This window comes from Nomascus leucogenys, chromosome 8 (assembly GCF_006542625.1).
Source record: "Nomascus leucogenys isolate Asia chromosome 8, Asia_NLE_v1, whole genome shotgun sequence".
Lineage (NCBI taxonomy): Eukaryota > Metazoa > Chordata > Mammalia > Primates > Hylobatidae > Nomascus > Nomascus leucogenys.
This window is the reverse complement of record NC_044388.1, coordinates 88,935,316-88,950,903: the sequence shown is the minus strand read 5'-3', so window position 1 is coordinate 88,950,903 and position 15,588 is coordinate 88,935,316. Positions and strand designations below refer to the sequence as shown.

General features: G+C 48.7%; 1 protein-coding gene across 1 annotated transcript; it reads left to right on the top strand.

Annotated features, from left to right (window-relative positions):
* The first annotated feature begins 3,091 nt into the window (after positions 1-3,091).
* On the top strand, positions 3,092-15,056 carry SLC46A2 (solute carrier family 46 member 2). The gene is made up of 4 exons (XM_003264008.3): positions 3,092-4,422; positions 6,518-6,601; positions 7,321-7,477; positions 14,157-15,056. The coding sequence occupies exons 1-4, from the start codon at positions 3,294-3,296 to the stop codon at positions 14,212-14,214; spliced, it is 1,428 nt and encodes a 475-aa protein (XP_003264056.2). The 5' UTR covers positions 3,092-3,293; the 3' UTR covers positions 14,215-15,056.
* Positions 15,057-15,588: the final 532 nt, after the last annotated feature.

Below are 15,588 nucleotides of genomic sequence, written 5' to 3'. Positions count from 1 at the left end.
AAATTAAAATTAACTGGGTGCAGTGGTGCATGCCTATAGCCCAGTTACTTGGGAGGCTGGAGCAGGAGGATTGGCTGAGCCTGGGAATTTGGGGTTCTAGTGAGCTTCAATCGCAACACTGCACTCCAGCCTGAGCAACAGAAGCAAGATCCTGTCTGAAAAAAAAGAAAAAAAGAAAAAAAAAAGGAAAGAAAAAGAAATTAAGAACTGAGGAGCAAAGGGAGGTCACAGGAAGGATTCACATGTACATGATACAGCAAGATGTTTATAATCCACAGTAGACATTCCTATTCTTCAAAAGTTCCTTCACATCACCCTGACACCAAGAGTTCTAGTCCTGACCCTTCTCACCAATACCCGCTGATCTTACTTCCTCCCTGAACTTCTTTCCCCTCTCTTCTCCCTCCTTGGTTCTCTCTCTCACCCTTCCCTCTCGTTGACTCATGCATAAAGTTTCCGCCCCCTCTCTGGAAGCTCTTCCACAGCTGGAATCCTCAGACCTGAGGATTTCACTCTCTAACACTGACCAAAGGTGTTTTTCAAAGACTGTTCCTTTCTAAGATGAATTTAGGGGCCATGAATTTTGTTAAGAAAATAAAAGTATTCCTTGCCTGAGTGTAAAGTGCCTGGGATATAGGTTCAACAGATAATCTATCCACTCTCTTGTTCCTCTCTATTTATGCAATACATTGTTGATCAACAATAATCACAACATGATTGTGTTGTTTCTACTCCTCTCCACATTCCAATGTGGGTTAAGAGGACATCCTCAAATAAAATCTTCTGGCAACTGTATTTTCCCCATAGCTGTAGGCTCGCAAAGACTGTCTGATGCCAAATACTAGTTTCTTGATTTACTGGCCTTGTGATCTTGTGCAAATTGCTTAACCTCTCTGGTTTCAGTATCTCAGTCTGTAAAAATGGGGTGATAGATCAGCTCACAGACTTCTTGGGAGGATTAAATTCATTCATGTAAAATGCTTAGTACATAATAAGGGCTCAAAAACTATTAGCTGCTACTTTTTTTTTCTTAGTTCCTTTCTTCTGGAATAGTGTGATTTTTTCAATCTAAACATCAGAGATTTAGTACTTGCACTTTAATGAAGCCAACCTTGCACTGGAGACTAGATTCTATCTTGGAGTGGCAAGGTCAGGGCTCCACTTGCTGGTAGCCTGGGCTGCAGAGGATGACCAGGTGCTAGCTCACCTGGGGCCTGCATTCAGAGATGGAGCAAGAAGTGGGGACATGATGAGAACATAATCCAACCCACAGTAGCCTAAACTGGGACAGACACTGACTACCCTGAGTCTAGTTCATTTCCAGGCCAGAGAACTCAGAAGCCCGGGGGTTCCTAGGGCTGGCTAGCATCCTGATAACCCAGCTCCCACTAGATCTGTTCTAGATCTGATGTGAATCTCTCAGAGGCCCTTCCAATGTCCCTGGTTTCCCAAGACAATGGGAAGAACTGAAATACCACAGACCCTCCCAGAGATGACAAGGGCTGCCCCCTACAGTCTAGAGCCCTAGAATGGACAGACTCCTTGATCAAGTGGCCAGAGTGGTCCATCTGGTTCAGGTTGTTCTCATGGCCATATTTGATTGCGGAATACCACCTGGCCCCATAACCTACTCATTCCCTGGAGTCTCCACCCCTCATAGGATCAAGGTGTTTGGACTGTTTGCTGTAGCCTCTGGAAAAATTAAGAATGGAGTGGGAGAGCCAGGCTTGGGTTGGGTGAAACATGTATCTCCCAAGGTGACCCTAGGTGAGGGGGAGGAAGAAGGAAATGGGCTGCTGGGCCAGATCCACGGGGCACATCTTGAAGGGCAAGACTAGGTGTGTCTTTCTCTTTGCAGAAGGCAGAGTTGTCTGGGCCTAGACACAAGGAGGCTGGGCCATGCTGGAGGTTGAGGGTGGCATGGGAGGAGATTATAGCCCACCTAAACACTACCAAAAGAGCACATAGATACGCTAAATCATTTGGAATCCAGTCCCTACTCCCTACATAAGTATATTATCCATGTGGCGTTTTAAGCTCTCCCTGCAGACCTGCGTCTCCCTTTCATGTCTTTGGGTTCCTGATCACCCACTCTGCCACAGCTACAGTGGATTGTGGGTAGAGGGACAGGAAGGCTGTGTGCTTTGAGTCTCCATCCCCGGGGCTGACCATGGAACAGGTCATGCTCCGTGGTACATTTTGGCCCCTGCACTCTCCATCACCCTGGTTTTCTTTGCAGAAGTAGGTACCTAAACAAGAAGCGAGGCCACCTGGGAAGTGGAGGTCCCAGCCCAGGGGAGTGAGCCCACAGACAGAAGAACAGTGACTACTAACAAGCAGAAAGGGACCTGGGCACCTGATTCAGAAGAGGACCCTGGTGACTCTGCCACTTCCAGTGGGCTCAAGCCCCTGCCCAACAGTCCAGTTTTATCATCTAGGGGGACATCTAGGGCTGGCAGGATCTTGCCGTCTCTCCCTTGGCCCTGGGGTTTGAGGCAGGAGCCTTCTAGACAAGGCCCAGGCACTAGGCCCACCAATGCAGGTGTACCAAGCAGGACTCTTCTCTAAGAGGCCTTTGGCTTGGAGAAGAGCGTGGACCTAGCGGCTCCCGAGTTTTTACTTCTCTCAAAGTGCTACCCAGCTGCCTATAGCACCTGGGTCCCCGTTGCATTAAATCTATAAATAAAACTTCACACCCCAATACTTATCCTAGGCAGAATCCTAGGCGTCCCACCCCTCGCCCAAACCTGCCTTCTTGGGATGGGAGAATTTGGAAATGCTCCCCGAGCCAGTCCGGGGGAGCTTCCCTTCCAGCTAGGTCTCAGCCCCTGCCCTGGTGGTGGGGGGTCCCCAGAGATCCGCGGGAGGTCCAGGCACGCCTGGCTGTGGGGAAATTCGGCCCCGTCAGGCGGCCGCGCTCACAGGAGCAGCGTGACCCGTCGGCCCCGGGGGTGCTGGCGCCAGGAGCCGACACTCGCCGTGCGCTCCCCCGCGCCTGGCTTCCCTGGACTGTCGCCAGTCCTACTCCGCCTGAGGTGGCGAGGGCGGGGCGGAGCGCGGCCTTTTCTGGCCTGAGGAGGAGCCACTCGGGAGGTCACTCGGCTGCTAGGCTGGCTGCTGTCACAGGCGCTGCGTGCCTTGGCTCCGCTCGCCACTCTCCGGCGCGCTCCCCCGCGCACGGCGCACACTCGGGCTCCGGGACTGAACCCAGAGCCGCCGTAGCAACCAAATTTGGGAGCATATCCTTGTCACTGCAGCCAGAAAGCCCCTCGATCCCCCATCAGAGAGGTCACATGAGGCCCGAGGTCACCTGCCCGTGGAGGGGCCACCTGCCTCGCTTCCACCCGAGGACCTGGGTTGAGCCCGTGGTGGCCTCGTCCCAGGTGGCTGCCTCCCTCTACGACGCGGGGCTACTTCTCGTGGTGAAGGCGTCCTACGGAACCGGAGGCTCCTCCAACCACAGCGCCAGCCCGTCGCCCCGGGGGGCTCTAGAGGACCAACAACAGAGAGCCATCTCCAATTTCTACATCATCTACAACTTCGTGGTGGGCCTGGCCCCCCTGCTGTCTGCCTACGGGCTGGGATGGCTCAGCGACCGCTACCACCGCAAGATCTCCATCTGCATGTCGCTGCTGGGCTTCCTGCTCTCCCGCCTCGGGCTGCTGCTCAAGGTGCTGCTGGACTGGCCAGTGGAGGTGCTGTACGGGGCGGCGGCGCTGAACGGGCTATTCGGCGGCTTCTCCGCCTTCTGGTCAGGGGTCATGGCGCTGGGATCGCTGGGCTCCTCCGAGGGCCGCCGCTCCGTGCGCCTCATCCTTATTGACCTGATCCTGGGCTTGGCGGGGTTCTGCGGGAGCATGGCTTCCGGGCATCTCTTCAAGCAGGTGGCTGGGCACTCTGGGCAGGGCCTGATATTGACGGCCTGCAGCGTGAGCTGTGCCTCGTTTGCCCTGCTCTACAGCCTTTTGGTGCTAAAGGTCCCTGAGTCGGTGGCCAAACCCAGCCAGGAGCTCCCCGCCGTGGATACCGTGTCTGGCACGGTTGGCACATACCGCACCCTGGATCCTGATCAGTTGGACAAACAGTATGCAGTGGGGCACCCTCCATCTCCTGGAAAAGCAAAACCCCATAAAACCACCATTGCCCTGCTCTTTGTGGGTGCTATCATATATGACCTGGCGGTGGTGGGCACAGTGGACGTGATCCCTCTTTTTGTGCTGAGGGAGCCTCTCGGTTGGAACCAAGTGCAGGTGGGCTATGGTATGGCTGCAGGGTACACCATCTTCATCACCAGCTTCCTGGGCGTCCTGGTCTTCTCCCGCTGCTTTCGGGACACCACCATGATCATGATTGGGATGGTCTCCTTTGGGTCAGGAGCCCTCCTCTTGGCTTTTGTGAAAGAGACATACATGTTCTATATTGGTGAGTCTGTCATTCTTGAGGAGGCAGGCCATTGCTGGCCCTCTGCATCATGGGGCTGACACCAGGGATGCCATGGTCTGGGTGTCCTAGCTCAGCACCAGGGATTGAACCTGCTACCTAGGAGGCACAAGGGACACAAGATTATATGCCCCTGAGTTTATCTGTAGTGTATTGTTAATTATCTATATTGAGAATGAAATGTTACCAGAGCGGTGTTCATGGTTCTGAGCAGTCAAGAAGGTGTGGTCAGTGGTACCTGGAGTCAGTAGGGGAGGCTTCAGGATGGCCTTCAACAGAGATGGAGTTGGGTTTCTTCCCCCACCTGCCCGTCCCATTTTAAAGGGATGGAATTTCAAAGGCTGAGCACTGAGGCTCTCGCCTGTAATCCCAGCACTTTGGGCAGGAGGTGGGAGGATCACTTGAGGCCAGGAGTTCAAGACCAGCCTGGCCAATATGGCAAAACCCCATCTCTACCAAAAATATAAAAATTAGCCAGGTGCGGTGGTGCGCACCTGTAGTCCTAGCTACTCAGGAAGCTAAGGCACAAGAATCACTTGAACCCAAGAGGCAGCGGTTGTAGTGAGCTGAGATTGTGCCACTGCACTCTAGCCTGGGCAATAGAGCGAGACTCTGTCTCAAAAAAAAAAAAAAAAAAAGTGGAGGGGTGGAATTTCAAGTAATTCTACTGAAAAGATCTCTTAATTAAAATCATTTGGAGTTAAGCAAGGGCTTTTTAAAAATGCGTAAAAATACTCGGTAAATGCCTTCCACAACCAATGTAATAAATTCTCCAAGGAAGCAGCATTAAGTTTCCATCTGAGGACACAGGTCAGACAACTACAAGCAGAAAGCTCGAGATGAATGCTCCAATAGAACTTTCTAGAATGATGGAAATAGTTGCTATCCATTCTGTCCAATACAGAAGCCACTGGCTCCATGTGGCTATTGAGCAGTTGAAATGTAGCTAGTGCAACTAAAGAACAGATTTTTAAATTTTATGTCATTGTATTTAATTTAAATAGTCATATGGGGCTAGTGGCTATCATATCAGAAAAACAACTTCAGACAGTTATCTGAGGCTGGCTCTTGGCCCAGGCAGGTCACACATCTTAGAAACACCTGACAAAATGGCAAGCTAACCTCTGGTCAGTTCTCAATTAAACAGCATAGGACAGAGTATGCCCTTCCCCTTTTGCCCACCACCTCTCTCTCTGTCTCTCTTTGGGTTTTTGTTTCGTTTTGTTTTGAGATGGAGTTTCACTCCTGTGGCCCAGGCTAGAGTGTGATGGTACGATGTCGGCTCACTGCAACTTCCACCTCCTGGGTTCAAGTGATTCCTGTGCCTCAGCCTCCCGAGTAGCTGGGATTATAGGCATGCACCACCACGCCCAGCTAATTTTGTATTTCTAGTAGAGACGGGGTTTCACCATGTTGTTCAGGCTGGTCTCGAACTCCTGGCCTCAGATGATCCACCCACCTCGGCCTCCCAGAGTGCTAGGATTACAGGCATGAGCCACCAAGCCTGGCTCTCTGTCTGTATCTGTCTCTCTCGTGTGTTCTCTCTCTCTCTCTCTCCCTCCCTCTCTCTCTCACACACACACACACACACTGCATCTGGATAATCAATAGAGCTTGAGAGCTATGCAGTGGGTGCCTTCATGGGACACATTGCTGGAGGCAATTTGCCAAAGCTCCCGGGACCATCTCCCAGAGATGTTCATTAACATCAAGGACAGACACTTATCTCCTGGAGAAACAAAGAAAGGGGCCTTGTGTCACTTTGGTGGCACCAGTTCCACTTCCCTAGTAATCACTCAACTGCACCAGTAAAGACACATTTCACCATCTGTCACCATGTCAACCGTGCCCGGCCACCTTGCAGACTGGTATGCAGCATACACAGCAGCATCAGAGCTCAGAGGGTCACAGAATGGTCAAGGGAGGGCGCTAGTGTGCCAGCAGAGAAATGACTTCCTCCAGGTCAAGCCACATTCAGATTGTGGGGAGATGGGGGTTCTAAGAGAGGCTTTTGCTAATTTCCTTCTTGGCCCAGGCTGGGCTACAGCAAGGAGCGTTCTTGTGTGATCTCTTTCAGCTCGAGCCGTCATGCTGTTTGCTCTCATCCCTGTCACAACCATCCGATCAGCTATGTCCAAACTCATAAAGGGCTCCTCTTATGGTGAGTAGTGAAAGGAATCTCTCTGGAATCTTCTGCCGGGGCTGTTTCAGAGCTGCTAAGCATGAGGCACAGACCTGCAGAAGGCACTTGAGACCAAAGTTCCAGAAGCATCTTTGAAGACACTAGAAACACTGGTTTCCATCCAGAGCACAGAGAGTGGAGACGGGGGTATAGGAGTGACTTAGAAAGTCAGGCACTGAAAAGCTACAGTCAAAGAAGGATTCTATCATCCACAGGCCTTGGGAAGATTCAACTAGATAGAGGCAGGATTCTTAGCGAATTGATCCACACAAAGACTGAGAAGGGGCCAGGTACAGTGGCTCAAGTCCTGTAATCCCAGTGCTTTGGGAGGCCGAGGTGAGAGGATCGCAGGAGGCTGGGAGTTCAAGACCAGCCTGGACAACATAGTGAGACCCCATCTCTACAAAAAAATATTAAAAAATTAGCTGGGCATGGTGGCACATGCCTGTAGTCCCAGCTACTCGGGAGGCTGAGGCAGGAGGATTGCCTGAGCCCAGGAGTTTAAGGCTGCAATGAGCCAGGATTGTGGCACTACACTCCAGCCTGGGCAACAGAGTGAGACTCTGTCTCTAAAAAAAGAGAGAGAGAGAGAGAGAGTAAGAAGGAAGGGTCCCCTAAGAGCTCTCCAGAGACTCAGCTAATGGGGAGTGAGGCAGGGACAGCAAGGCACTCTGGAGTAACCTCTGTCCCTTCCACAGGAAAGGTGTTCGTCATACTGCAGCTGTCCTTGGCTCTGACCGGCGTGGTGACATCCACCTTGTACAACAAGATCTACCAGCTCACCATGGACATGTTTGTGGGCTCCTGCTTTGCTCTCTCCTCCTTTCTCTCCTTCCTGGCCATCATCCCAATTAGGTAGGATGGGATTAGCATCTGCTGCTTGGGCTGGGACCCTGATGCTTAGGTCAAGGAATGTTGGACCTTCTCCAGCCCACCATCACCGCATTATTTATTTTCAGCATTTATGCAGTGGGTCCTGAGTAGGCTCTCTCACAAAGAAAAAGTCATCTTGTTTCCCAACACTAAAAATCTGGCCATTTCAGAATTCCTCAAAATCACAAGAAACAGGGTCATTATGCACTGGCTCACTCTTTGGGAGTTTTGTAATGACTATTTATATAAGTCCCGTATACTTCCTTATAATTAGAGGCTGTGATTGGAAACCTTCATGAACCATCAGACCTCTTTTGTTCGGCTGCCTTTAGGTGAAAGTCATCAGACCTCATTTCAGAGCACAGTTTCTTCCCCGTGCCCTCACAGGGCTCCATGCTCAGTGCTGCTGAAATCTCCCGGCCGCTGGACTATCTGAGCTCCAGACAGGGCCTCGGACAATTCCCTTGACTTCTCTGGGGGAATTGTCTCATTTGTAAAATCAGAGCACTCAAGTATTGGAGATAAGAGGCAGGAGGAAGGCTGGTCCCATGGTGACCACTAGCCTAGGTCATCAACAAAATGGAAAGACAGCACGGAATAGTTCTGTCTTCAGCCCTGTCCCACAGAAATACAGTAGCAGCCACAAATGCAAGCCATATGTGTGATTTTCAATTTTCTAGTAGCCACATTTTAAAAAGAGAAAAGTGACAGGTGAAATTAATTTTAATATTAATAATATATTTGACATGCACAATATCATCTCCACATCTAATCCATTTACAAAATGTGTCAATGAGATATTTCGCTTCATTTTTACACTAACTCTTTGAAATTCAGTATGTATTTTATGCTTACAGTACATCTCGATTTGGACAAGTCACGTTTCAAGTATTTACTAACCACATGTGGGTTGAGGTTCCCATATGGGACAGCACTGTTCTCTTTAGACTGTTAGGCCCTTTTACCACTTCCTTTGAAGTGAGGTTCTCTCATGCTCCTACCACTGCTGCCACATGAGAAAGGAATATATATACACACATACACACACACACACACACAGAATAAATGTATCCACAGTAAGGCACAAGAATTTGATATAGATTTGCATTTTCAAGGGACCTGCCTAGTAGCACATGAGGACTCTACAGATCAGTAATGGTGGTATAATAGGCAGCAGAGTAGAAAATAAAGGAAGGCAGGTTCAAGGGGACAGTGACAAAGCCCTTTTGGAATTCTCACATCACATCATATTACAAATCTCGGCCTGAATGGAAAGTTGAGCTTCCTAGGACAGGAGCCGTCAATCATTAGGGCTCTTTGCATTATTTCATAATTGAGAAAAATAAGATAGGAAGACCAAATAGCTGAGAGAATGTATGGATCAGCAGGCATGACCAGGTCTCATTCCTAAGGTGCAAACTGAGCCAGCTGTCTTCGAACTGTCCGACCCTAAGGACTTTTCATGTGTTCCTGTTTTCGTATGAGTCCTGGCTGAATGGATTGGATTTTAGCTAGAGCTACCATGCACTGCAAACTCCTCAGGAGTCCCAGCCTCTGGCCAAATTAGTAAAGGATGAGTAGTTTTTGCCCGCTTGAAAACTATCCAGTCCAATTTTATTGGCAGTTGGTTAATGTAGTCTCTTTAACCTAAACAAAACCCGAAAATCAACAAAAGGAAATGAGTCTTACTAGTTCATGTGTGTCATAAAGACATCAAGAGACAAATGAAAGCAATGGGAAGATACAAGTAAGCAATCGATTGAGTGCTTATGCAGATAAGGCACTTAGGCACACTGTTTCCCTCTGTTGTAGACATTTAGCAATAGAGAGACACGTGCAAACAAAGCCAGATTTTAAATTGGCTGCTATCAGGATCCCACCCACCAGAGATTCTGACTCAATTAATCTGCGGTGCAGCCTGGGCACAGGAAAATTTAAAAGCTGTCCAGGTGATTCAAATGTACAACCAAGATTGAGAATCTCTGGTGTAAAGGGAGTGTTTCCATTACTTTCCCTCCCGCAAAATCACTAAAGAAATGAGATCCTGAAAAAGTTTCACAGCTAGGAGAGGCCAAGGCTGTACCATCAATCTTCAAGGACAGCAACAGGAAAGACCAGCTTTCAAACCACAGGAAGAAAAGCTACATTCCAATGATATAAAAACCCAGGCAGGCATGCCAGAGCAGGGGAGGACTCAGAGGGCAGAGGCTGGACTGGGTCACAGTCGGCATCCTCTTCCTCGATGCCAGGAGAGATCCCAGCCTGTTTGCAATCCCAGGGGGCTGTGGCTGCACCTCTTCCTGGTACCAAAGTGAGCCGATTTCATGCCACCGTAAGAACTTGCCCTCTCTTGTTTGCTCTTTAGATGGAATAGGGAGATGCTGAGGAAATAATTGTGAGGTTCTGCTTATCTACAACCCTCTCCTCTCATGCCCTCCAATATACATGCACTTAACTAATGCCTCATTCTTCATAAACAGAAGCCAGGCTGGGCACGATGGCTCACGCCTGTAATCCCAGCACTTTGGGAGGTCAAAGCGGGTGGATCATAAGGTCAGGAGTTTGAGACCAGCCTGGCCAACATAGTGAAACCACGTCTCCAATAAAATACAAAAATTAGCCAGGCTTGGCAGCATGCGACTGCAGTCCCAGTTATTCGGGAGGCTGAGGCAGGAGAATCGCTTGAACCCAGGAGGCGGTAGTTGCAGTGAGCTGAGATCGTGCCACTGCATTCCAGCCTGGGTGACAGAGCTAGACTCCGTCTCAAAAAAAAAAAAAGAAAAAAAAAAAGAAAAAGAAAATTAAAGAAAAGCGAAGCCAAGCTATCCCAACAGAATAACCCAGTCTTCTCCAATCCACAGCCCTATGTTCATTTGCATCCTTTTTTTAATGATAATAACAGCAAACTCTTAAACAGCCCTACGTGCCAGGCACTACTTTATTTCATATTTTTTAACTAATCTTCCCAAACAATCCTTCGTGGTAATTACTATTATTATCCCTATTTTGCAGGTGAGGAAACAGCCTCCAAGGTATTAAATAACTTGCCAAAGGGTACACAGCTAGGAAGTGGCAGAGACAGGATTTGAAGGAAGCCAGACCGTCTCTCCCACCCACTACATGCATTGCACCTGGTATCTGGGTGTGGCCTCTCCTACCTCCTGAGAAAGCTCATTCCACTTCTTCACTCTCTCCTGAATTCTTCTACCAGGGCTGACATATGCTCTTCCTCCGTCTCTCCTTCTCTTCATAGTCAAGTTCTCTCAAGGCGGGTCTGCACGTGCTGTCTCACTCCCCCACTCCCATTCACTTTCTACTCACTCCAGTCTGACTCAATTGATTCCCCCTGCTCAACTCCATCAGCGCTGCTCTCACTAAAGCCACTAATGACTTTTTAGCTGCGTCCATTAACCTGCTGCCACATTCATCTCACGTGATTTCTCAGCGGCTCCTAATGCTGTTGATCACTCTTTCCTCGGGAGATATTTGTCACATGGCTTTCAAAACACCTCATTCTTCTGGCTTTTCTCCCATTTATCTGATAGCTTCTTCTCTACAAACCTCCCATGTAGGAATTATTTGGGGTTCTGTTCTGGGCTGTCTTCTCACTTTACATTTTCTAAGCAACCTAAAGTACTTCCAAAGGTTCACACTACCATTTACACTTCCAAAATAGGGTTCTTGATACCCTCCTAAGCCTGCTCACACTCCTGTCTTTCCAATCTCATGATCTCATTAAATGGTGGCACCACCCACCGAGGGTAGAAACCTGTCCTTCATCTCCCCCCACCTCCAATCAATCAGGCCTAATACATTGATTCTACCCCCAAAATATCTCTCAAACTTATGCTTTTCTTTTTATCTCTACTGCTACCCCCTAATCCAGAGCACCTGGATGACTGAGTTAGCCTCTGAACCACTCTCCATATATCCACTCTTGTTCTCCACTCCCACCCTCTCTCCAGCAGGTGGCCAGAGCAAGGTCCTTAAAGTGTCAATCAGGTCATGTCATCACCTGCTCAAAGCCCTGCACTTGGCTTTCATTGCTCTTAGGATAAAACCCATATGTTTGGCTGGGTGCAGTGGCTCACACCTGTAATCTCAGCACTTTGGGAGGCTGAGGTGGGGGAATTGCTTGAGCTCAGAAGCTTGAGACCAGCCTGGGCAATATAGTGAGACCCTAACTCTACAAAAAATTAATAAATCAGCCGGGCATGGTGGTGCATGCCTGTAGTCCCAGCTAGTTGGGAGGCTGATGTGGGAGAATTGCCTAAGCCCAGGAGATTGAGGCTGGAATGAGCAAAGATCACGCCATTGTGCTCCAGCCTGGGTGACAGAGCAAGACTCTGTCTCAGAAAAGAAACAAAAACAAAAACAAAAAACGAATGTCTTAATATGGACGACAAAGCCCTGCAAAAGCTGGCCTGGCCACCCTCTCTCACCCCCTATTCCTGCCATTGACCACCCTCCCCAACCCTCAGCCACAGTCGCCTCCCCTCCCACTCTTATCCCTTCTCCATCCACAGCTCTTTCCCACCCAACTAGTTGTGGTCTTAACTGAAACACCATTTTCTCGAAGAGAATTTTCCTAACCCTTCTCAATCTAAATTAGATCCTTCTATTACATGCTCCCAGAGCTTCCTATATTCTCCTTTGTAGAATGCAGTGATGATGATTTCATGATTAGCTGTTTAATTACGCTTGCCCACCAGACTGAAGGCTCCCTGAGGGCAGAGACCATGGCTATTTGGCTCTCCCTGTATCTTCTGTGTCCAGCACAGATCCTAGCATATAAGAAGCAGTCAAAAAGAATTTGTTTAATGAATGCATGCCCTGTCAGAGGGTGTAGCATCTCTCAGAGCGCTGACTTATGCTGACTAATAAGTCAGCACTGCTGACCGCCCACACCCCAGAGCTGCCTGGGGCTACCCATGAAGTCAGATGCTGGCCATCGCCTTGTGGCTGTGCTGCAGCGGTCCACAGCAGGGGTCAAGGGTCATGTGGCCCCGTGCTGGCTGCTTCCAAGTCTTCACTCTCCACTTGCCAGCCCTGTAATACAATGAGTCTTAAGTACAGTCAGTGCCTCTCCCAGCAGTGCACTAGCACTCATAGAAGGTGGGAAATCTGAGCATTGGGAAGTGTCTACAAAGTTTCCCTTAAAAGGCTTGGATCTAAGCGCACAACCCATTTTAGCAACTCCAGGTGTTGTTCATCCATCAAGAAGTGCTGTGCTGTAGCTTAGAACCTGAGGATTCTGGAGCTCAAGCAGACGAGAAAGCCCAGGGTGCCAGAGGTTGAAGGACATGCCTAAGTCACACTGATCCAGGACTTCACTTCAGACCTCCTAATTGCTGTGCATCCATTTATTAAGATAATTTTAAACAATGTAATGGATAAAGGAGCTATGGAAAGGCAGACAATGAGGCAGCTAATTCTGCTTGCAATTAGCAAGCAAAGGCTTAATCTTGATCTTGAGATATAGATGGGGGTTCATCCTCAGGCAGAAGCGAGATGGAAAGAGATTCCAGGAAAAAGAAAATCTGGATGCAAACGGCTCATGATGTTATGGGAAATGGAGAAGTTCAGTACTTGAAAGACTGGAATGAACCTGGAGTAAGAGAAGTTCCTTCAGACAATCTCTCTCCACTCAGTGCCATAAATTCCATTCTGATGCCATAAATGGATAAAAAAATTTCAGTCTACCAGTGATAAAGAGATGGCCTAATGGATGGAGAGGAAAAGGCACACCCTTTGTTACAGGACCACCAAGTTCAATTGCCCATTGCACAGTAACAGACTCCGAAACAGCGGGAGTTGCAGCAGAAAAAAGTGTTTAACGATATACAGCACCCGAACAAGGAGATGGAGGGAAACCTTAAACCCACCTCCCAGAGAGGTTTGGGGATGGGCTTCCAAGGGGTCTGGATGGGTGATGGGCTAGTGTAGGGATCGCTGATTGGTCAAGAAGTGAGGGGTGAAATCATGGGACAGGGAGATGAAGAAACGGCATTCCTGTGCTGAGTTGGTTCCTTGGTGAGGGTCTTCAGGCTGGTTGGCGCCAGCCATTCTGCTGGAATTCAGGATCTGAAAAACACCTTAAGCAATTCTTAAGTAAAAAGGTCCAGTATCAGAGATTCTTTTTTTTTTTTTGAGACAGACTCTCAGTCTGTCACCCAGGCTGGAGTGCAATGGCACGATCTTGGCTCACTGCAACCTCCGCCTCCCAGGTTCAAGTGATTCTCCTGCCTCAGCATCCCGAGTAGCTGGGATTACAGGCACCTGCCACCATGCCCAGCTAATTTTTGTATTTTTAGTAGAGTCGGGGTTTCACCAGGCTGGCGAGGCTGGTCTCGAACTCCTGACTTCAGGTGATTCACCTGCCTCAACCTCCCAAACTGCTGGGATTACAGGCATGAGCCACCATGCCCGGCCCCCAGAGATTCTATCTAAAGGAACAATGGGGAAGCAAATGTTCAACATGCTCCTTTTAGCTAGCAGCTGCAGGGAAGTGGGTCACAGTGCACCAGCACACCTTGGTCAATGCCTACCTATGATTTTGCCTAAAGCCTGGCTTGTAATTCTTATTAACCCTGTGAGGGCAGTTTCACCTTTACCCCATTCCAGCTGTTCTCTTGTAACTCTCTGTGGTCAATTCTTACAGCATCGTGGCCTATAAACAAGTCCCATCGTCACCATATGGAGACATCACAGAGAAATGAAGATGCTTACCTGCAGGAGCTGAAAACACCAGCCATGGCCAGGCCCTCAGAAGACAAAAGAAGGGACCAGGGAACTGGTGACCAAAGCAACCCACTGCTTAAGAAACCCGCGTTCCAGCCAGAGTTGGCCTCAGAATGACCTGCTCTGGCTCAGGGATCCCTGGTGGATGGGGAAAAGCACTTTCCTGGTGATGGAAAAACATTCTCAGCTTTAAGACACCCCTATTAGGCAGAGACTGGGTTCTGTGACAGCACAGCATGAACTTAAGGGTTACAGGCAGCCTGCACATAGCAGTCCCAGGCCCTGTGAGGGGCTTCAGACTCCAGCTACGGCGAGCCTGCCCCTTTTCTTCAAGGGATTGTCTTGAGGGCTCCAAGGTATAGCTAACTAGTCACCTGGGTGCTGTGCTGAAAGTCCCATGGGAGAACTCAAAGCGTGCATTATCACAGCCTGAGGGGAATGTGGAAGGGATGTTTCGTAAGAACTACCAACAGTTTTGCACGAACAATGTCTTTTAAATTAAAATAAAACCTTGAAAAAAGTCAGCTTTCTTTCCTGAGTCTTCCTTAGCTACAAACATTCAGGAAGGCGATGGAGCTCAGGCCCTTGTCTTCTGGGTAGTTTTATTATTACTGTTGCTTTTAAGAAGCAAATGTCACAAGGCTTTCTTCAATGGGATATTCAATTGAGTACTTCCAATCAACAGTGCTTCCCAAAGTGGGTGGTGTGAAGGAAGAGGAGGTACATTAAGAGCTATTTTATTTGAGGTACTCATTTTTATAACCTCGTCTACTTGGATTTATAAAAGCAAACTCACCTAATAAAATTAACATTCATTGTATGAATGTGTGAATCGTTCTTTCCCAGGTCAGATTCTGTCTGTGACTACGGACTTGATGTTCTTATACAGGGTAAAACACAAGGCTAGAGAATACATTTAAATCTCAGGGTATTTGGGCTCAGAGTTTGTATCTCTAATCCTCTTGCAGGGAATGAACAAAACTCTATGACACATCTAATAAGGTCCAGGCCCCATGCTAGGTGCTGAGATACAGAAAGAATAGCATGTGACTATGTCTACCCTAGCAGAGCGTACTGTCTAACAGTTGAAGCAGACAGAACAGCAGATAGGGATGTCTCCTTCCACTGGGAAGGAGCTAGCACCCTTGCACTGAGTCCGGCAACATGTGCAGAGCAGATGGGATGGGAAAGATGCGTTCAAGAAGTTCAAGATCACGTTCAACCTCTCCAACCTCACTAATATAAGGGAGCATAGAATCCAGATTTGGGAGAGCAGGGAGGGCATCCCAGAAGTGACTTCTATGATAAGGCTGGAAGGGTAAGTAGGAATTACTAAGGCCAGATGTTGGGGG